Source organism: Nicotiana tomentosiformis, chromosome 8 (genome assembly GCF_000390325.3).
Source record: "Nicotiana tomentosiformis chromosome 8, ASM39032v3, whole genome shotgun sequence".
Lineage (NCBI taxonomy): Eukaryota > Viridiplantae > Streptophyta > Magnoliopsida > Solanales > Solanaceae > Nicotiana > Nicotiana tomentosiformis.
Genome location: NC_090819.1, coordinates 7,153,665 through 7,175,834, shown reverse-complemented (window position 1 = coordinate 7,175,834; position 22,170 = coordinate 7,153,665). Strand labels below are relative to the sequence as shown.

Here is a 22,170-nt window from a genome sequence, read left to right as displayed (position 1 = left end):
TTAGTCCTTTTCTACCATGTGAAATTAAAAAATAGCCAGATTTATAAGTGGTGGTTGGAAAATAACCATAGTTTCAAAAGTAATCGAAATTTAATCATTTTTCATGTAAAGATAAATCTGAACGAAAATACTGTTCAAAATTCGAAAAATAGTCCAACATAATATATTGGAGTTAGAATTTTTTACATGTAAACTTCCAGTATATTATGCTTGAACTTTCCATGTGGTAGAGTTCTAGCATAATGTGCTGGAAGTTCATACACAGGTGCACCAATCTCCAGTATATTATGCTGAAACTTTCCGTGTTGCAGCAAAATAGTGACTATTTTTTAATGACTTTACAAATGCTGGCTATTTTTTAATTACCAGCCCGAAAACTGGCTAGTCCGTACTATTTTTTATTGTTTTTTGCTATATAAAAATAATTTCATAAACAACAACAACAACCCATTATAATCCCACTAGTGGTGTCTGAGGAGGGTAGTGTGTACACAGACCTTACCCCTACCCAAGGGTAGAAAGACTGTTTCCGATAGACCCTCGACTCGTTCCCTCCAAGAACTACCCACCTTGCTCTTGGGGTGACTCGAACTCACAACCTCTTGGTTGGAAGTGGAGGGTGCTCACCACTAGAGCAACTCACTCTTGTCTAAAATTTCATAAACAACAGCAAAAGCGAAACAAGCACGAACTATCGTACGTGTTCTAATCGACCAAGAAGAACCGGCGAGTGCACAAATAACCGTTTTAGGACTCCTATTTAAACAATAGCCGGAAAATTTCTCAAGAGCTACATTGTCTAAAAAAATAATTTCCCAAGAGTTATTATGTTAAACAACTTTCTAAAACCTAAAAAGAGGATATTTGCGTAGTTCAGCCGTAAATTCCTAAAAGGAAGCAGCCGCAGTTGCTTTCTCCAAAACGAAAAAATGAGGGGAAAAGATGTGATGGATCGTCTTCTCCACCGACCTTATCACAACTTGTCCAATTAAAATTTATAGTGTAAGTTTCTTTTTTATTAATTTATTTATATTATCCAAAGTCTTTTTGGCTAGACTCTACTAGTACTTTATGACAAACTTGCCATGCTTAAGTATTTTTTATTATGTGTGAATTTTGCTTACGTATAGTTAGGGGGCAAACGGGCGTGTCGGATATGGACGGGTTAAAATGGATAATGCAAAAACGAATAAATTATCCGACCCGATTCATATTTAATACGGATAAAAAATGAGTTAACTGGCGAATAATATAGGTAACCATATTATCTATGACTTCTTGAATATGATCTTGAGAGAATTTTTAGTCTCCTAAACTTGAGAAACCCTCAATTTGAAACTTTATAAATGTAAAAGTTAAACTAATTAGTTATCCATTCGTTATTCATTTTCTAAGTGGATATAGTTCTTATCCATATTTGACTTATTTTAAAAAGTTCTTTATCCAACTTATTTTTTAATGGATAATATGGATGGATAACTATTTTCTTTTAACCATTTTGCCACCACTATATATAATTATGGGAAAGAGAAAGTTCAAGTAAACAATTGTGATATCTATATAGAGTAGAACATTTTCAAAACATGATTCGAATTGTGATCTCTTGACTTCTTGGACTTGGACTGTTACAATTTTATGTTGAATTATTTAGGCCAAGGAACGAAATAATATTCGGTCGATTTCAATTCGATTTTCGAAGAAGAGAAAGATATAATTTATGTCCAAAGAGGTTTTAAACATCTTCTCTTGTATTAATATATATCCAAATCATATGATAACACAAGTTTCATTCCTACACTCAGAGCATGAAATCAAGCACCCCATGACATGTATATATCAAAACTCAAAAGGCGTAGTTAGTTGGTAAGATTATTAAATGAGTTGAGCTTAAATTAATAAAGAATTCATATAGCCAATTTCAACTTATTTGGGACAACGACATAATTATTGTTGTTTCTGCCGCATTGAATAATCTGATTTCTCAAGCAAAATCTATTAATTGACAGAGGCGGATTCAGAATTTAAATCTTATGGGTTCAATTTTAACATTTTTAACATTGAACCCATTATATTTTTAAAGTTATGGGTTCATATCTACTATTTTTACAATTTTAATGAATTTTTACATACAAATTTTTACTCCGCTTCAAAAGTTATGGGTTCATTTGAACCCGTAGCCAGTGAGCTACATCCGCCTCTGTTAATTGACATTCATAAACAATAAAACAAAGTATAGACCCATTGTGATTCGGTTCTTTCCCAGACCCGCGCATAGCGGAAGCTTAATGCACTGGGCTGTCCCTATGCATATTGCGAGAAGCTATATTAATCTGCCACAGCCAATGCAATGAAACAATAGGCAACTTGAGACAGACCAACTTACCATTACATACAAGTGCTATTACAAGGTTCGGTGTCGAACTTTTACTATTAAGTGAAAATTAAGGTAGCAAAATTCGACTGGTCTACCATAATTTTCAACTCCTATTTTTCTTGCTTTCTTATTTGGTTTATTCTTTTATAGTTTTGTTAATTTAGGGTTTAGGAGTAGCTGATAAATATTATCTTTGTTAGTAGGTGTACGAATGAATAGGATAAAGACAACTAGTGGCGGTTTACAATTCTTAAACCACATGTGAAACATAAATATATATGTGACAATTCACTAATATTTAAGTAAATATTAAATTTGAACCCACAATTTTAAAGATACAATAAGTTCAGCGCCAATATGGGTGAATATAGAGGATAAGTTCTATATTCATCTAAACCCAATACCTTTGGCTCAGATCCTGTATGTGTTTAAAAAAATCACTAAATAAGTAAAAATAATATATCTCTAACCCAGTAAATCAAGAGGGCTGTGGTAGAATCCTGAACTCGAACCCATAAAGTTCCTGAATCCCGTCTTTGAATGCTAATTAACAACCCATCAAATTTAAATCCAAGATCCGCTTCCGAAGATAACCAACTTAAGTATCTCATTATCTTCCTTATAAATTACACTAACAATATTTTTATATTGTTAGTTACATAAAGACAACCAATTTACCACATACTTTTCTCTTTTCATCTTATAAATATGAATTAATTGGCCCCCATTGTTCTAAAACTCCACTACCACTTCTCTGCTTGAACATCATCACTCCTATTCCTACCATTTGTCTTCCCCTCAAGCCCTCTTCCAACATCTTTATATTCATCAAATAGAGGATCAAAAGAATCTCTTATATTTCTCTACCACAATTCCATTTTCACGGTTTAAGCTGCTCCTATTTTGCTTGTTGCTATTACGGGAATCGCTTTTGCTTTCTTTTCCTCTAGCTACTGAGATGTTTATGGACATGATGACCAAAATCTCCCAAGCTCTAAAGCTTTTGCTCATTGCTACCCTTCTTATCATCACCCCTCTGTTATCCACATCACTAAGAACTACATACCTCTCTTTCATTGTTCACCTTCTCATCATTGCACTCATTTCCTTCTCCAAATCTCCAAATCACAAGAAATTACCTTCAGCCACAAACATAACCACTAGTCATGAACAAGAAACTGTCCCTAACAATAAAAATCTTAGTGTTATGACCAATAATATTACTGATTTTAATAAAGCGGTTGAAAAATGTGTTTCAGAGAAAACTGTTGATGTTGTAATGCAAGAAGTTGGAGTGAAGAAATGCCCTTCAACACCAAGTTTGTTTTTCATAGGGGGTGGGGAGGAGATTAATGAAATGGAAGGGGTTGTAATTAAAGAAGAAAAAGGTGAAGAAAAGGAGGAGGTTATAAAGGGGGAGATTAGTAAGGAGGAGCTATTTTATAAAGCAGAGACATTTATTGGCAACTTCTACAAACAGTTGAAGATGCAGAGAGAAGATTCATGGAAAAGACTTTATGATTTCTATCACAAAACAGCTTGTTAAGCAGCGAATATAGTGTTGAAGTAATAATTAAGTAAATAAAAATATGCTCTCTTTAATAACTTAAAGTTTTAGTTGAGATGATCACATCTTCAACATGATATCGAAGCAACTAGAGATCTTAGATTCGAGTCTCATTATATTTGAAGATGAGACTTCTATCCATTTTGGAAGGACAAGCATAGTCGTGATTTTTACATGCAAAAGGCTGGCAGACAATCCATCAAAGACTCGCCAAGTATAATAGGTGTTTACTACAACAACAAACCCAGTATAATTCTACAAGGGGGTCTGCGGAGGGTAGTGTGTACGCAAACTTTATCCCTATCTTATCAAGGTAGAGAGGCTGTTTCCGAAATTTGGATGCTTCATTTTGTGATTATTTAATGTATTTTATTAAGCTTGTTAGCTTGGCATATGTAATAATAGAATTTTAATACGCCTGGTGTTCATTTTTGGTGTATATATATCTTTATACAAATTAATTACTTCATGAATGTGTGTTTATGTAGTAGTAAAAGATAGTGTTGATATTTACTTTGTTATTTGTTTCTCCTACACTACCATATTCTGAAAGAAAAGGAAAATACGTGATTTTACTTTTTTCCACGTTTGTATGCAATCATTGTAACAAAACAGTGGTGATTACAATAGTACTTTGCATTTATAACTTCAAAATTTTAAATCTGGTTCTTAATAAGTTGATTGACAATAATCTTTAATTCTATATTAGTACGATAAGATAAGGTATCTATCGCAAAGTGTAAAATGAATGATCCAAATACTGATAGCAACAGAACATCGTCAACTTTTGGTAGTAATTTGTACATATCATATCAAAGGTAGCCCCACCTGCCATTGGACTAATTCACTTTTAGACTATTTGATTGGAATGTTATTGTCATATTCCTCTCTGAATGTTCTTTTCATTGTAAAAGTTGAACAACTTTTTTTTGCTTTGGACTAATCCACATTTTAGACCGAATCAATTGAGTTGGCTCACATTTGGTGTCTACGTTACTCAATGAATACATAAAATATGACTTTATATATACTGGTTTTTAGTTCTTACCGAATCTTTACACCAAATCATATTACATATGGAAAAAGGGTCAAAATTGCTGTTGAATTATATGAAAATTTTCATGGTTTAAGTTTTAGTGTTTAGGTCAGATGTGTCTTTGCCATTAATGGTTCATATTTGTCCTTATTTCCAAATGATAGATTGAATAGATCAGCATGGTTTTCTATATATATTAACATGGGAAAACTTTTCCACCTAATAGGTCATGGAATCCCACTGCAAATAGGAAATTAGGAATGTATACTGCATTTCTTGGGCAACAGCGGGGCTCATGTACATAAGGTATTTAATTTGTACACAAAACTACATGTTAAATTTCTAACCTGAATTGGCCAGAGCTCAGTCTGCTTTGGTAGGTGCTGATGTCTTTTGCATTATCGCGTAATAAGTGGTGCACTCTCTACTGTTGTATATTTTCCAAGTAGACTTATGACAATATTTCAACCAATATTCACTTTGCAGCACCAAAAGATGATAGTTGCATCATCGGCAAAGAACCTGGATATATATATATATATTCACTTTGCGGCAACCAAAGATGATTATTGCAACATCGGCAAAGAACCTGGATATATATTCACTTTGCAGCAACCAGAGATGATTATTGCACCATCGACAGAGAACCTGAATATATATTCACTTTGCAGCAACCAAAGATGACTATTCCACCATCGACATAGAACCTGAATAAGCTATACATTCCTCTTTGTGCTGTCTGCTTCATCCAGAAATGGAACATGGGATATTTATAATTAACTGACCTTGGATTCTTGCAAACCCTGAATCATTGCTAAAGCTGCTGAATTCTCTGCATCTTTTACTCGTGACTTCTCGTTTCCCGTCACAGAAAGCACACTTTCACCAATTGAAACTTGCACAGAGCATGTAAAGCTCCTATTGTGAGCAGGACCTATCTCTTTCTCTATTCTGCAACCATCAGAAAGCAAATATTAACGAGACCAAATTCATACATTTATATGTGACTGCAACAGAAACAGAAAAACATGGCAGCTGGATACTGAGACAAACAACCTCAGAAAGAATTGCCAAATGAAGATCTTTCCTGTACGAAACGGCACGCATATTCTGTTAGGTGATTACATTTCATTTTATATAGCTCATAGCTGTAAAAGCACACCCTGTTGCTAGTCCAAACAATCCATTTTATATGGAGTGGTCTCAAAAGAAAAATTTTCTCAAAATATTAAACCTCAGACATTTCAAGGTATATTTAGAAAGCAATACTTGAATAAATTCATTTTATGCTGTCCGTCCAAAAAGTATAAGCAGCATATATGTGTACGTCGATGAATGACATAATTCTAAATCTGTCTTAGTGCTCTTATTTATCTATTAACCCATTCCATGCAAGATGCAATCAAACCTTAAAGTTATTTCTAGTAGAGAAAATTGGTAGTTTCACAGCTCAATATCAAGTCACAGTTTGATCTTGCGGCAACAATCTCTTGCCCTAATTTCCAATACTGAAGTGACAAACAGATATACAGACAACATTAAGAATATAATACTAGGATTCCCTGGTACAACATGTTAAGCATGTTAAACTTGATAATATAATTTGTGCTTGCAGCTACAGATTCAGTACAAGTGCAACGAGCACTAACTTTTTCCACTGGACAGATATCTGATAAAAATGGCACTAAGTTTACTCATGAGAACAACTACACTCAAAGTAAAAGGTTAACCTGTAACTTGGTTTGGACCATTTCTTTCTTCCACAAAGCTCATTCAGTTTCTGCTTTGCTCCTTCACTCTCTTTTGTTGGGTCAAATTCGACATCCATCTTTATTTTCTGAAATGGAGAAAAGTCAACATTTGTCTTTTTTTTCTGAGATGGAACAAGTTCAACGTCCATCTTATCATAAGGGTCATAGAACAACTCTTTAAGAGCAGCCTTTGCAACTTGAAGCTTTGCATTCTCTTTGTGCTCAGAAGAAGCTGATGCAATAAATTGTCCATCAACATAGACGCTAGCAATGTTTTTATCTCCCTCTTTCCGATGTTCTACCTCAACTTGTTTTCCATCCTTATTGCAAAGTCCAAATAGCATTGTTACAGGCTGTGGTTGTTCTTTCAACATATTCAGCATGATGATAGGCTCGAGTAGGCCTCTAAAGATCTAACACAAAAAGGCAACTAAAAAATCTAAACATCACGAAATCATTTCTATTTGAAAGGCAAGAATGGACCATTTTTAGGTAAAGAAAATAAAACTGAATTCCTAAGACCTTGATGAAATCTCTGAAATAAGTCTACTATTGGAGGACAGAAAGAAATGCTACATCTGTTTACTGATGTGGGGTCAGGTGGAAGCTAAAACGTTAACCGCTCAAATTTCGAATTGGCTTTCATGATTTTTCATTTTGAATTAATTGCCAAATTTCCACAATGTAATACCTCATTATTTCTTCCCTTCCCCATTTGATTTCCAATGATACAAACCCAAAATATGAGAAGCCCTTCTTCATGCAAACTCACTTTTTATTTCTCAATATCTGTATAAATTCAAATTTCAACTTGTAACCTTGTTTGCTCTCTCTCTCTCTCTCTCTCTCTCTCTCTCTCTCTCTCTCTCTCTCTCTCTCTCTCACACACACACACACACACACACACCCCCCTTTAAAACCTTGCTAATTCAAATGAGTAATCATACATCAGAACAAACATAAAACGACATTCCAAATACCAGCACAACATTTAATTGCACGGATAAGAGTTTCAGTAAAACACCCAAAAGAATTACAATTAAAATTCTTGTTTTAGGAATACATCTTAATCGTTTCTTTCAACATTGGAGAATGACACATAAAAAGCATTACCAAATATCACTCCTGCCTGCAGCAAAATTACCAAATATGAAACAGGAGTATGGCTTGAGTCAGTTCGATGCAAAGTTTACAAAGATAACTAGGTGTTTGTGAAAACATGTTCGATAAATAACAGTTAAAACCCCTTGTATACTAACATTGAGCCTGTAAATCGTAAGCACTTGCTAATAGCCAACAAGCCTGTGAGACTCAACTCTTTAATTCCACATAATTACATTTTCAAGCTATATTAGAAATCCAGAGAAATAAATATAGAGAATGAGCATAGCCAACCTAACTATTTCGGTTTTAGGCATAGTTGATTAATTCGTTAATACTTTACATACAGAAAGGAAAAAGAAAAGAGAGCTTTTACAAGATCCATGGCCAACACAAACTTAAATAGTAAGAAAGAGACTGACCACCCAGAAAGCATTGACATCGAAGCCACAATCCACATATACAGCTCCCATGACCGACTCCACAATGTCTGCAAGATTTTTTGGCGCTTTCATCACTCCTCCATAGAACTCCATCTCCGCCTCATGTTGCACTGCTATCACGAATTCTTTCACCTATGCCCAAATTCAAAGTCCCTTCTATTACAATTCCGCAAAAGAACTATTGCAATTAGTTCAACGGATCTTGTGCCAAGGAAATGCGCAATGACACACTGTTACTGAAGGCAAATGAAGTGCCATATGCTATGGCTAACTGGAATTTTCACTATCTTAAACAAGTACGGCTTTCAAAGTTTGAAGACTTGCACAAGGAAGCAAAAGGGCCATACATATTGGACAAGATGCAACAGCCCAATTTTAAAACTAGACAATCCAAACCAAAGGACTTAAATTTTCGGAAACTTGGTTTTATATCCATATAGTAATTGGGAGGAGTTCCCCCAAGTTATTAGTTTTCTACTTTGTTTTACTTTTGTAAAGCTAGTTACTTTGTAAAGTGGAGGAGTCCTCACAGCTTAGATGGTTAAACTGTACTTTGAGCACTCATCTAGATGAGTGTGTGTGTATATATATATATCTAAAGACCTTAAAGCGAAAAGGGGAAGGCATGTCTCCCCTTCTTTTATAATATGAAGTGGTAAAGTGTCATGTTCCCTTCCTTCATGTATTTAAGTTTTTATGGGACATACATAAATTACCCCCTAAACAATGTCTGATCAGTAGGTGGATTTGTTAAAAGTTTTTTAAAAAGTTTTAATTTCTATACACTCTAACTCTTTATAAGATGCTTAATAGATAACTCCAGGCTATCTGCTACATTATGCATATAAGTTATTCTTTTTGTTTCGTGTAGTACTTTCCTTTTAGTCTGTTTGGAAAAGAATATCACATTTCTATATATAGTAGTTTATAAGTTTTAAATTCCAATATTCTCATTTCCTTAATGACACTCCTTGTGGAATGAAATGACCTGTACACGTCTTGTTTAAGACCATAAGATTCAAAAACTTTTTAACATCTTTAAACGCTATGCCCAATCAAACTAAGAATAATAATAAATAAAATGAAAATAAAGGGAATAAACACTTTTAAAATGAGTATTTATGTACCTTTTCATCGAGGATCGGTGAATTGCGGCGGAGGTAGTTGTAGAGACCGTGGCGGACGGCGACTCTAGCGAGCTTTTCGGTGCTGACGTTGGCGGCGCGGAGGTCAGTGAGCTTACCGCAGTCGACGTCCGGGTAAATCGAGAAGAAATAACTGGAAATGGCTAAGCCGAGAGCTGCGTCGCCGACGAAAGCGAGCCGCTGGTAATTATTAGAAGCTGAAGAAGAATTACAGGAAGTGTGAGTTAGAGCTTCTTCTAGAAGCTTCGTGTTCTTGAATCGATACTTCAATAGTTCCTCTACTGCCGTTACGTATGTCGCCGTGTTTGTGATTTCTTCCGCCGGTAGCCTATTTGCTTCCGTCATCATCGCGCAATTTTCCGGCGATCGCAAGTATTGACTGTCACAGCTGAAATGTAATAGCAACTGCTTTTTGTTTTTTTTGTTTTAATACTATATATTTGGTTATGGGTATTACCTAATACAATATATATTTTATACCAAAATAGTGGTATTAACTATTACATATTAGATGTGGGATTAACTACCTCCAGAGATTTTTAATTCCTAGATATCTCGTTTTGCAACTGAACGACCTTAGTTTATGAAATTGAAGTTATGGAAGCTTTGTCAATTTTGTACTTGTCAACTTGATCTTGTTGTTCCTGACAACAAATATGCATGAACCATTTCACAAAGAATGTGTGCAAATAGTCCAAAGTATCGATAATTAGTTCTCGGTCTTCCGGTAAAAAAATAATATAAATGAAGGAATATAGGTATACTATTTTGTGGTGGGAATTGTAACTTTTCATAAATTGCATCTTCTTCTCCCTCTGAATTTCTACAAAAGAGGTAATTTATATGTTAACAAATAATTTTATTTATATATTTGATAGTATTATAGTAATTTATAGCACAGAGCTAAGATTAAGAAAAAAAATTAAGTTTCAATTTAAGATCAGGTTGAAATCCATTTTGACCGCATAGCAATACAAACATAATATAAGTCTCGAGTGTAAGTAAAAACATTTGGTCTATCCTGAAGGTCATCGAGGTAATGAATGGAGTTGGCATGTTTTTATACTATGTACTATGACATTCAGGGGCGGAGGGAGAGAATTAGTTGCGGATTCGGACGAACCCAATAATTTTTGCTTAAATCTTATATTTGTATTAGAAAATTCATAAAATATGTATAAATATTTAATTGCAAATCCAATAACTAAAACAAACTATGGGTTCGGTAATAAATTCAGAACTCATAAACATCAAATCCTAGTTCCGTAGTTCCGTCTCTGGTGATATTCCCCACCTTTTGTTGCTAAGCTTAACAACACAACATATCCAATAAAATTACACAAGGGGGGTCTGAGGAGGGTAGTGCGTATGTAATTTTACCCCTACGTTTGTAAGGTAGAGAGGTTGTTTTCGACAGACCCTCGGCTCAAAAAGAGAATGCAAGGGATTAAACTTCCATGAATGATCCCTCAATTTAATATTAAAACTTGTCACCCATATAATATTTCTATTAAAGCAAAATGAAAGGAATTCATTAATCAGGGAAGTCTACTCAGTAAATGCACTGAGCTTTCTCACCTTTATATCTCATCAAGGAGAATTAAATCCATATCTGCATAAATAAAGTTTGCTAGATTGTCTAAAAACATTATTGATCTCCTTTTTGTAGCAAATAATAACGTTGCCAATCTCCAAAATTCACAAAATACGCTATGGCAATACGCGTAAAGATAGGCATTCCTATTATACACCTTAAATACTCCAACCAAGCCACCAATGTGGGACTCAGTGAAAGATCCAAGGAAGTCTCAATTAAGTTCTAGTTGTGTGAACTCAGTGAATTCACCAGCATATGATCAAAACCTCCAGCCTGCAAAGAAACCCGAGACACACTAACATTATGGATCAACTGCTGTAGCCACCTCCTCGTTGTTGGATCCTCCTGACAAGCACAATGGGCACACTCAATCAACGATACGAGGAAAAAGAAAAGGTCTAACACCAGAAAAAGAATGCTTCATGTTTTATGGGAGAAGCAGGTTGGGGGTGGGAAGCTACTTAGATTACAAGCATTACGTACACGAAGACAACTGCTGAAGGTGGTATCTCTAAGCATATCCGGAAGACAATTTCTCAGTGCATCACATGCCCTACCATAACCAGTGCATATCAGTTTTAGCCCATAAAAAAGGGCAGACACGAGAGGGCTGTGATATATTACACATAAGCAAGCTGAAAGGAAAACTGGGATGGTGATATACAGAAAACTAACCTAACATTATCTGACAAGCGAAGATAGCACCTAATTATGTGTTTCAGCAGTCTTGATGAAGGCTGTTCAGCGAGTGCACCAACCATATTCCCTAAAACTTGGGCTACTGCAAAAAACCTCTGAGCTGTGGCACAGATGTAATCCAGACCCACATCATCTAGAAGGATTTTTTGCACTATGAAAGTTGCAACCTGTCAGCATGCGCAAATTAGATGCATGAAAATCTGATCAACAAGGGAGGATATGGTCGGAAACTGTCATTGAGGAAGCACTCACTGTTTTTGACAGTTCACTCCCCATCTCCATCGTACGCAAGCACAGGGGAATTATCTCTGTCGATAGGAGAAAGCTGATAACTTCAGTGTCATCAACCTGCACAGAAAAAATCAAAAGAAACAGAGTACCCTGAACTTTAGAACAATAATGGATTAAGGCAGGGAAAGATTCCATAAACAGCATCTTGAGCTCCTGAAATTATAACTAATCACGGTTTCCTTCTCATAGACTGTCATTCCCAGTAGATATGATCATGAACAAAACCTTAATAACACTAACACTGAAAGAGAAAAAGATGCATGAAATTCAGCAGACTTATTACCTTCACCAGGGCACCAATGACACCTAAGCTAGTAAGCCTCAGATATTCAAAAGGTCTTGACTTGCTTGTTGTATTAAGAAAAGGGTACAAATACAACGGAATATGCGCTGCAAAGTACGAAACAGTCAGAAGGATTTATCAAGGAAAGCAACAAAAGATCACAACTATGATGGATCACAATTATGATTATCATCGAACTGAGGTCGATCCAGATCTCGGAAACACATCAACAATATAAACTCCATCTATTTGGTTCTTTTTTACAATATGTATTAGTTTTTGAAGGTTACAAAGCATTTTACATGAATAATATGGGGGCCGGGATAGTATATCTAGGACTGTGTTGCACTACCCAGTGCTTCAATGAACCTAAGGCCACAAACATGTAATTTTCCTCCTCTTTATGGACATCAGCGACTGCCGAGGCAGGACAGTCTCTATAACTTGACAGCTGTGAATTCCAAGAAAAATGTATAATTTTTTTCCTGAGTAATGGATAACATACATCCAAGTATAGTGTTTTCATGTGAAAATCAAATTCCAGTTCTCCTCTAAAGACTTATCAAGTGAATGTCAAGTGATACTAATTTGATACTATTTGGGTTTTATTTTTTGACTGTCTGTGTTTGACAAGTAAATAAGAATTTTATTAAGTGAAAAGCACGAAGCAAGTGCCTGTGTATAAGAGATGTAACTATGAGGGGTTTTTAAGAATATTTTTTTTTGTTTTGGGATAAGGTAAATGAGGGGTTTTAAGAATATTTTTTTTTGTTTTGGGATAAGGTAAATGAGGGGTTTTAAGAATATTTTTTTTTGTTTTGGGATAAGGTAAATGAGGGGTTTTAAGAATTGTATCTGTGACATTGTTAAGAGAAACACTTTGCATTCATGAACAACTGCAAATCAACAGAAGTAACGATTTACATAACAACATAAAACAACTTCTAGCGTTCCTGCACTTGAACAAATATAAGAAACAAGACAATAACAATGCTGTCAAGGAATTATATCAACTGAACAGGTTAATGATCCGTATCAAGCAAAGACAGGCCAATCATGTATCCATATACAATAGGATGTTTATGGATATTGTCATCTTCTCTCCAATGACATTCCACCTAAAAGAGCAGCCAGAAAAGGCTTTTTTTGTATATCAAAAAGGCCAAGCTGATTGCAATTGAGAAACAGCTACAACAATTTAAAAGAAAAAAGAAAAGAAGAAACAGAATCTTTACCATTGAGGAACAACATTCTGGTGTCAGGGTGAGAGGCTACACACTGCAAAATACAAAGCAATTGAAGGCAGTTTCATTAGGAAACAGTATAAGATTTGACTTGCAAAAAAACTAAATAATGGAGGCATACTGTGAATAAGATTACCCTGAAAAAGCAGTTACACTACTATTAAAACCTGATCTTTGACATGCAATTTGCTCCATGTAATAATAAAACTCAAAACTTTTTCTTTGATCAGGTAAATAATAAAAACTTAAAACTACTTCACTATTAACAGGTATTGCCAACTAATATTTATAGCATGTCAATAAAATGAAAATTTGAGCACCTTCCAGTCCAGTGCATAACCACTCCTTCACCTTTCTTGATACATAAACCACAATCCCACACCTATACAATTTTCTATATCCTACTGCTGAGATCTAATCATTATTAAGAAATCATATAATGATAATAACTCATTACTTTAAAGATCACCAACAAGAATGAATAATAGAAACAGTATCAAGAAAAAAAACCACAAGGAAAAGAAGTTTCTATACCTGAAGAAGTGCTAGTGCATTACAAACTCTATTGGATTGAGCAGGAGACAGGTTTGGTGGTGACAAAACAGGGTAGATGGAAACTATCTCCTGCAAACATGCAAAATAACATTTAAAAAAGATATAGAAAAAGCTAGAGACTTCCACAAAAGAAGTTTAAGAAATAAGAATCAAATAGTTGGATTGAAAAATTCCACAACAGAAGTTTAACAAATAATAATTAAATGGTTGGACAGAGAATACAAGTCTGGTTTCTCGCCATGGTAAAAGAGCTAATTTAACTGAACCAATAATGTGGTTGGGCATAGGTACAAAAACAGTTAAATAGAGAGTAAATTGAAATGACATCCCAGCACAAGACAGAATAGTTTCTCCTCCTAGTGGTGCATTTTTTGGGGGGAGGGGGCTCCTTCTAGTGGTGTTTCGGCTCCCTCTTCTCCATCTACCTCCACAACAAACAAGGAAAAGCACGTTAGGATTCTAGTTTTAAACCCCCCTGTATATTCATTTCCAATTTTTTAGCCCACAATCATTTTCATTTATATCTGTTCCTACCAATCTAAGTTGCACGGACTCGGGTGTGGGTATCCGATACGGGGACGGATCCGAGTATCGGATTCGGCAAAATCTAAATTTTAAAATTCGGGGGTGCGGATCTGGATATGGATACGGGTGCAGGAATTCGGCTAATAAAAAATAGAGCTATAAAAATATTGTAAATTTTGAGAGATATTCTGTGAAAAACTTACATGAATATTGTAGAATTCAGTCTTTCATTCTCCAAGATGGACATTATTCTTTCATTATCCTAAATCTGTTTTATTTTTGATTTTGAGAAATCAAATTCTCAATTTTTCTCCCAAATTTGTCGATGGACTCCGGTCAAAGTGTCCGAAGTCAGTTGACCGAATCCGGGACTTATCCCATCCCCGTCTCGTATCGGGACGGGACGGCACTAAAATCGAAGAGTCTGCGCAACTTAGCTACCAATAATAAGCCAATCCAACATGCACAAAGAAAATGTCATACATTGTCTAGTTTCAGAAATTGCTATGAGCTGAGTCCAAATACAATGGGGAAGAAACCCATGGGCCGATGAAGAACTAGCTCCCACCGCCTCCTCAGCCAGAAAAATTTCACAAACATCGTAAGACTCTACAACCCTCCCAGCACAAGACAGAATAGTTTCTCCTCCTAGTGGTGCATTTTTTGGGGGGAGGGGGCTCCTTCTAGTGGTGTTTCGGCTCCCTCTTCTCCATCTACCTCCACAACAAACAAGGAAAAGCACGTTAGGATTCTAGTTTTAAACCCCCCTGTATATTCATTTCCAATTTTTTAGCCCACAATCATTTTCATTTATATCTGTTCCTACCAATCTAAGTTGCACGGACTCGGGTGTGGGTATCCGATACGGGGACGGATCCGAGTATCGGATTCGGCAAAATCTAAATTTTAAAATTCGGGGGTGCGGATCTGGATATGGATACGGGTGCAGGAATTCGGCTAATAAAAAATAGAGCTATAAAAATATTGTAAATTTTGAGAGATATTCTGTGAAAAACTTACATGAATATTGTAGAATTCAGTCTTTCATTCTCCAAGATGGACATTATTCTTTCATTATCCTAAATCTGTTTTATTTTTGATTTTGAGAAATCAAATTCTCAATTTTTCTCCCAAATTTGTCGATGGACTCCGGTCAAAGTGTCCGAAGTCAGTTGACCGAATCCGGGACTTATCCCGTCCCCGTCTCGTATCGGGACGGGACGGCACTAAAATCGAAGAGTCTGCGCAACTTAGCTACCAATAATAAGCCAATCCAACATGCACAAAGAAAATGTCATACATTGTCTAGTTTCAGAAATTGCTATGAGCTGAGTCCAAATACAATGGGGAAGAAACCCATGGGCCGATGAAGAACTAGCTCCCACCGCCTCCTCAGCCAGAAAAATTTCACAAACATCGTAAGACTCTACAACCCTCCCAGCACAAGACAGAATAGTTTCTCCTCCTAGTGATTTTACAGGATACTTTAAATTTTAACAATTTGAATTCCTCACTAAACCCCAATCAAAGGTCATTAAGATGTTTTATTGACAGCTTTGCTGTAAAAAGTCATTCAGATGTTTCCATCAGTCCTCGCTTTTAATAGTGCACAGTGTGAAGCATTTGTAACCACCGAAGAAACGTGCACAAACAGAGAAGAAATCTGGAATTACAGTACGGAATGTTACTTTTAGCATGCAGGTGCATCTTGGAAATGAGATCAACTCTAGAATTATGATGAAACATTTCTCGGAGTACCTGTAGGAGTGCAGCGATAGTACCAAATGAATTCCACAACAAGGGAGCCAAATCCTGGAACAGTTCCCTCTTCTGGAAAAAGAAAAGAAAAATAACAAATCTTTTTAGGTAAACCTTAAAAAGATTTATGTATGCCCTTAGGCACGGCCATACATAACATCAGATTTGTATCGTTATTCCTTATGAATGAGTGAGTTCCCTCAACTTGAATCAACATTCACTGAGTTAAACTCATTAGATAGCTGTTGAAATGACTGTAATAGCCCTAATTAGCACTCACTTGATCTGGAATCTTAAACTACCAAAATAGAAACTACTTTTAGAGAAAGTGTGCAATGACTATCATCTGAATCAAAGACAAGAATATACAAAGTGGGATAGTTTAGCTGCTACCCCCTACTAACAAACAAATCAAGAAATCTATCAATTGGAAAATTCCAACAATACTCATGACCCCAAACTTGTTAGCCTGACAACTGTCAAATTGTGCTACTGAAGCTAGCAGCCATGTAGATGCTATTTGAGCTGTGAAAGAAACATATAAAGTTAAACAAAAAATCTAACAGCTTGCACACAAAAAAATGCCTTAAGGTACATTTGGCAGTCGCTGGGTCATTTGGCATCAGAAATTTTCCGAATCCAAATTGCTCACTTTTTACAATTCGACCAAGTATCTAAAAGTTATCAAAACCTACTATTTTTGTTCTACTAATATTCTCAACAAGCATCTAATAAGTACATTTGGCAGTTGTCGACATTAGTTACTATCCCAAATTTCCGGAATCCAGAAGACCAATGGCTCATAATTGAATTCAATTCTCTGAAGCGACAAGTGTCTATTAGTTACTAAAACCTACAATATTCATCCTTCAGCTACTATCCTTAACAGGCATCTAATAGGTAGAATTGACAGTCAGCGACATCAGTCCCTATCCCAAATTTCCCGAATCTAAACGAATCCAAGCTCATTTTAGAATTCAATTCTCTGAAGCGGCAAGCGTCTATTAGTTACCAAAACCTACAATATTCCTCCTTCAGCTACTATTCTTAACAGGCATCTAATAGGTACATTTGGCAGTGGGCGACATCATTTCCCATCCCAAATTTCCAGAAGCCAAAAAACTTAAATACCAATTTCCACGTTTTAAAATTCAACTTTATGAGGCAACAAGCATATACATTCAGGGGTGGAGTTTGGTTATAAATAAAGTTCTAGTGTAGTGGTGAAAGGGGTTTCAAAAGTTGCTTTAGGTTACATATTCAAATCCCAACTAGTAATTTTTTCTCCGTATATAAATTCCTCGCTCCGCCACCGCGTATACTCATCAAAACCTACCATTTCCTTTCTCCTACTATTCCCAACAAACATCTAATAGGTAAATTTGGTAGTCATCAACATCTTTTCCATCCCAATTCTCGGTGAATCCAAAAATTCCAGTTGCTCTTTTTTTTTTCCTTTTTACAATTCAACTCACTGAAGAGACAAGCAGTCATCAAAACCTAGTATCTCCATTCTCCTACAATTCTCAAACTTTAGCCCTAGGACATCAAAAAAAAAACTCCTAAGCTCTTAAGTTATATAAAATTTTACGGTGTTCCAGAACTGAATTACACAAAAATCATGCCCACGGAGTCGATAGAATCACGCGATATGTCGGTAAAACGAAAACATGAAAGCAAAAACTTTTAAGAGAGGAAAAAAATAAACCTTGGAAAGTTCTAGAAGAGCATTTTCTCGAAGATCAGGATTGCTGAGATCAAGCACAAGCTGTTCAGCGGATTGCATTTTGCGATCCTTATCGGCCGGAGCTCCGACTGAAGGGGAAGAGGATGCTGCCGCTCCGCCGCTGCCGAAACCGCCAACGCCGATTGAGAAAGACTGAGGTAAGTTTGCCATATCAGAGGCTCAACTGAAAGCTTTATTGTTTATGTTTTGCCTTTTCTTCTGTTCCGAACTGAACGAAGATGAATTTCACCGTTTGATTTAAAACCGTGGCATCATAAATTATGAAACGTGCCATTCACGTGCTTCTTCCCTTCTACTACCTCTAAACATTTCAATTTTCTTTTTTTCTTTTTAAATTATGACGACGATGTTTAGGCTAGCTTTATCATTCAATATTTCATAATTATAATAAGTTTCTTTTTAATAAATATTGATTTGAAATTAAGTTTGTTCTGATAAAACTTTCAATAACAGTTATTGTATTACTTTTTAGGGATTTTTAATCATGTTTGGTTTAGATCTTCAATCTATTATAAAGAAACGTAAAATGATCGCGTTTAGATTTCTTTCTAATGTTGCAATAACAATTGTAAGTGTGTATTATAGATAACTTGACGATTGAATTCTCTTATACAATCAAAGTTTATTTCTTCTTTTTATGCATTTCTTCTTTCTTTTTTAAGTTTTCTTGATTTTTATATCGCCTTAAAATTTTAAATTGGCCTGAAAAAAAATCAGTATTTGATACACTCATTTTTATATTTAAAAAAAATTAACCCATGATTGCCAGGATAACATAACCCCTAAGCATATATTTTAGGCCTCAATATTATTCATATTACTATAATATGTATGAAATTATGTACTTGTGATAAATGAAATCTTTTTAATCATTTGTTGCCAATTTTCACCAATCATTAAGCATATATTTTTAAAATTTATGTTATTTTGAAATATGACTAAAGTAATTATGGTAGGCAATTAAAATTACAGTTACTTCCTATCTTTTTGTCTGATTCACTCTAAATTGAATAAATCTTGTTAACAAGTTTGATTTTATAATATTTTCTTCATTCTTTGAGTGCCTTTTGTAGATATTTTCCAAGCTCGCGCTAATTAGATTATTAAGCGATGATTTGTTAAAGCATTGTCTCAACCTTGAATATTTTCTAAAGGCCATTTGTAACCATGACATTGATGGTTATAGCTTATTATTGGAATTTATGCGCTAAGAACAATTATATTTCGCATACTTAATCACGTAAAGTCTTAATTCCTTTTCTAAATACTTATATTGCTTATAGAATAATTTTAATAGTTTTTATCGTAGTTGTCTCAGTTGAAAAAAGAAGTTTTCAAAATCAATTTAACAAAATCTTACCTAAGATAAGGAATATCTCAAGGAAGATTACATGAATTGATTATATTGTCAATTTAAAAATAAATTGACTACAAAAATATGGGATCTTTACACAAATAGCAGCCAGATTAATTATTTACGTTTTCTAGCCATTACATAGATTATACATTAATTATACACATGTAATACATAAATTATGTATATATTATATATTCACCGTTATTTTTAGTTTAAATGGTAGGGTGGGCGGCTATTTGGGTTAATTCTTCTAAAAATATTAATAAACTAAGATAAATTTAACAAAATCTTACCTAAGATATAGAATATCTCAAGGAAGATTACAAGAATTGATTATTATCAACTTACAAATATATTGACTACAAAAATATTAATAAAATACTTTATTTTATATTTTAAAAATCCATAAGAATAAACTTAAGATAATATATAAAATTTTATTATTAAATAAATTTAAGGCCTCTTTGGATTTAACGTCAAAATCGGTTGGAGGTAGCGAAAAATTGACTAAGGTTACTACGGAAGCGCGACCTTGACATTTACGACGATTCACCCAGGTTTCGCACTAACCGAGAGTTGGTACTTCCTGTTCTTCGTTTAATATCTATGTCTCCCTTGTTAGTATCCAATTAGTTTGCATTAGTTTAAGCCTAATTCTTGATTGCCTATAATTATTTTAGTGCATCTGCCTGGATATTTTTCTTGCTAGTGACTGTTTAGGAATTTTTAGACTGTAATTTGATTTCTTTGTAGCTGTTCTGTTGGCCTTCTTTTAGATATCTATTGTTATCACTAGTTTAATTCTTGCTTGTCTGTTTGTCTTATCTATATACATTTCTAGTGGTTAGAGTTGCAAGTGTTAGACATGTCTCATTTAGTTTAATCCTTTGTCTGTTTTAGCGACAGTTTTAGCGTAATTTTTTGTAGATTATAGTGGATGGGGTGAGTGGGGGGGGGGGAGGGGGGACAAAGGTGGTAAGGGGGTCTCTGGGCTGAGAGTGGGGTCCTGGAATATAGGAACTTCGACGGAGAAGTCTATAGAGTTAGCGAAGATCCTCCAGAAGAGGAAGATCAACATAGCTTGTGTCCAGGAGACTAGATGGATGGGGTCGAAGGCTCGAGATGTTGATGGGTTTAAATTGTGGGTCTCAGGACGCGGCATGGTAAGAATGGGGTAGGTATCTTGGTTGACAGAGATCGTAGGGAGCTAGTGGTAGAAGTTAGGACGGTGAACGACAGACTGATGTCTATTAAGCTGGTTGTGAGAGGGTCTACTTTAAATGTGTTTAGTGCTTACGCACCTTAAGTGGGTTTGGACGAGGAGATTAAGAGGCGTTTCTGGGAATAATTTGACGGGTTGGTACATGGCATTCCGCTCACCGAGAAGTTATTCTTAGGATGTGACTTCAATGGTCACATTGGGGCAACATCTGGGGGGTATGACGGTGTGCATGGAGACTTGGCTTTGGAGTTAGGAACGGATGAGGTACTTCATTGTTGGACTGTGATAAAGCCTTTGATTTGGCGATTGTCAACTCGTATTTTCCGAAGAGGGAGGAGCACTTGGTTACATTCCGGAGTTAATTGGCCAAGACTCAAATTGATTATCTACTCCTCCGAAAGTGTGATAGGGAGTCTGTGCATGGATTTCAAGGTTATACCAAACGAGAATCTCACGACTCAGCATAAATTATTGGTGATGGACTTAGAGATTGTGAGGAAGAGGAGGAAGAGGGTCATGTATGGTCAACACAGGATCAGGTGGGGTGCTTTGACTAGTGAAAAAGCGCAGGAGTTGAGGGAGAAGTTGTTGGCTATGGGAGCCTAGAAGAGCAGTAGGGATGCGAGTTGTATGTGGACCACGACAACTGAGTGTATTAGAGTAGCTGCGAGAGAAGTGTTAGGGGGGCTCGAAGGGTTTCTCCGGCGGTCACAAAGGTGACTGGTGGTGGAGTGAGGAAGTACAAGAGAAAATAGAAGCCAAGCAAGCGGCGTACTTGACGTTTATAGAGAGCATGGGCGAGGAGGCGAAGAGGATGAACATGGAAGGGTATACGAGGGCTAAGAAGGAGGCGAAGTTAGTGGTTACTACGGCTAAGACTGCGGCGTTTGGGCGTTTGTATGAAGAGCTTGGGGCCAAAAGTAGGGACAAGAATCTATACAGGCTAGCCAAAGTGAGAGAGAGGAAGGCTCGTGATCTGGATCAAGTTAAGTATATCAAAGATTAGGAGGGTAGAGTTTTGATGGAAGAGGCTCAAATTAGACGAAGATGGCAGACATATTTTCATAAACTCCTGAACGAAGAGGGTGATAGGGACATTGAGTTGGGCGACTTGGAGCACTCCAAGATGCATCGTGATTTCGGGTATTGTAGGCGCATAAGAGTAGTGGAGGTCGATGGGGCTATGCATAAGATGCACAGGGGTAGAGCTACCGGGCCTGATGAAATACCTGTGAAGTTTTGGAAGAATACGGGTAGGGCAGGTTTGGAGTGGCTCACTGGGCTATTCAACGTCATTTTTAGGCTGATGATTAGAGGTGGAGTACGATGATTCCTCTGTATAAAAATAAGGGTGATATCCAAAATTGCAATAATTATAAGGGGATTAAGCTGCTAAGCTATACTATGAAAGTTTGGGAGAGGGTGGTTGAAGTGAGGGTGAGGACCAGTGTGTACATTTCTGAGAACTAGTTCGG

The 22,170-nt window shown here is 35.9% G+C and overlaps 3 protein-coding genes across 5 annotated transcripts; 1 reads left to right on the top strand and 2 right to left on the bottom strand.

The window, feature by feature from the left end:
• Nucleotides 1–2,962: 2,962 nt before the first annotated feature.
• On the bottom strand, nt 2,963–10,025 carry LOC104102836 (ribonuclease 3-like protein 2). 3 transcript variants are annotated; one of them, XR_687777.4, is made up of 5 exons: nt 9,400–10,025; nt 8,252–8,404; nt 6,708–7,141; nt 5,325–5,928; nt 2,963–3,513 (listed from the first exon to the last, which is right to left on the bottom strand). XR_687777.4 is itself a non-coding variant. In XM_009610676.4 (4 exons), exons 1-4 carry the CDS (start codon nt 9,763–9,765, stop codon nt 5,754–5,756), a joined length of 1,128 nt encoding a protein of 375 aa, XP_009608971.1. In that variant the 5' UTR covers nt 9,766–10,025; the 3' UTR covers nt 2,963–5,753. The 3 variants fall into 3 exon arrangements, 2 of the variants coding, with proteins under 2 accessions (XP_009608971.1, XP_033513756.1); XM_009610676.4 differs by having other exon boundaries at nt 2,963–5,928; XM_033657865.2 differs by having other exon boundaries at nt 2,963–5,928; nt 6,708–7,048.
• LOC117278387 (uncharacterized) lies at nt 3,333–3,920 on the top strand. The gene has a single exon (XM_033657866.2). It carries the CDS (start codon nt 3,333–3,335, stop codon nt 3,918–3,920), a length of 588 nt encoding a protein of 195 aa, XP_033513757.1.
• A 926-nt stretch (nt 10,026–10,951) lies between the features above and the next one.
• On the bottom strand, nt 10,952–18,387 carry LOC104102837 (uncharacterized). Its single transcript, XM_009610678.4, has 9 exons — nt 18,078–18,387; nt 16,370–16,441; nt 14,066–14,155; nt 13,523–13,565; nt 12,288–12,394; nt 11,966–12,061; nt 11,690–11,880; nt 11,498–11,567; nt 10,952–11,359 (listed from the first exon to the last, which is right to left on the bottom strand). The coding sequence occupies exons 1-9, from the start codon at nt 18,264–18,266 to the stop codon at nt 11,237–11,239; spliced, it is 981 nt and encodes a 326-aa protein (XP_009608973.1). The 5' UTR covers nt 18,267–18,387; the 3' UTR covers nt 10,952–11,236.
• Nucleotides 18,388–22,170: the final 3,783 nt, after the last annotated feature.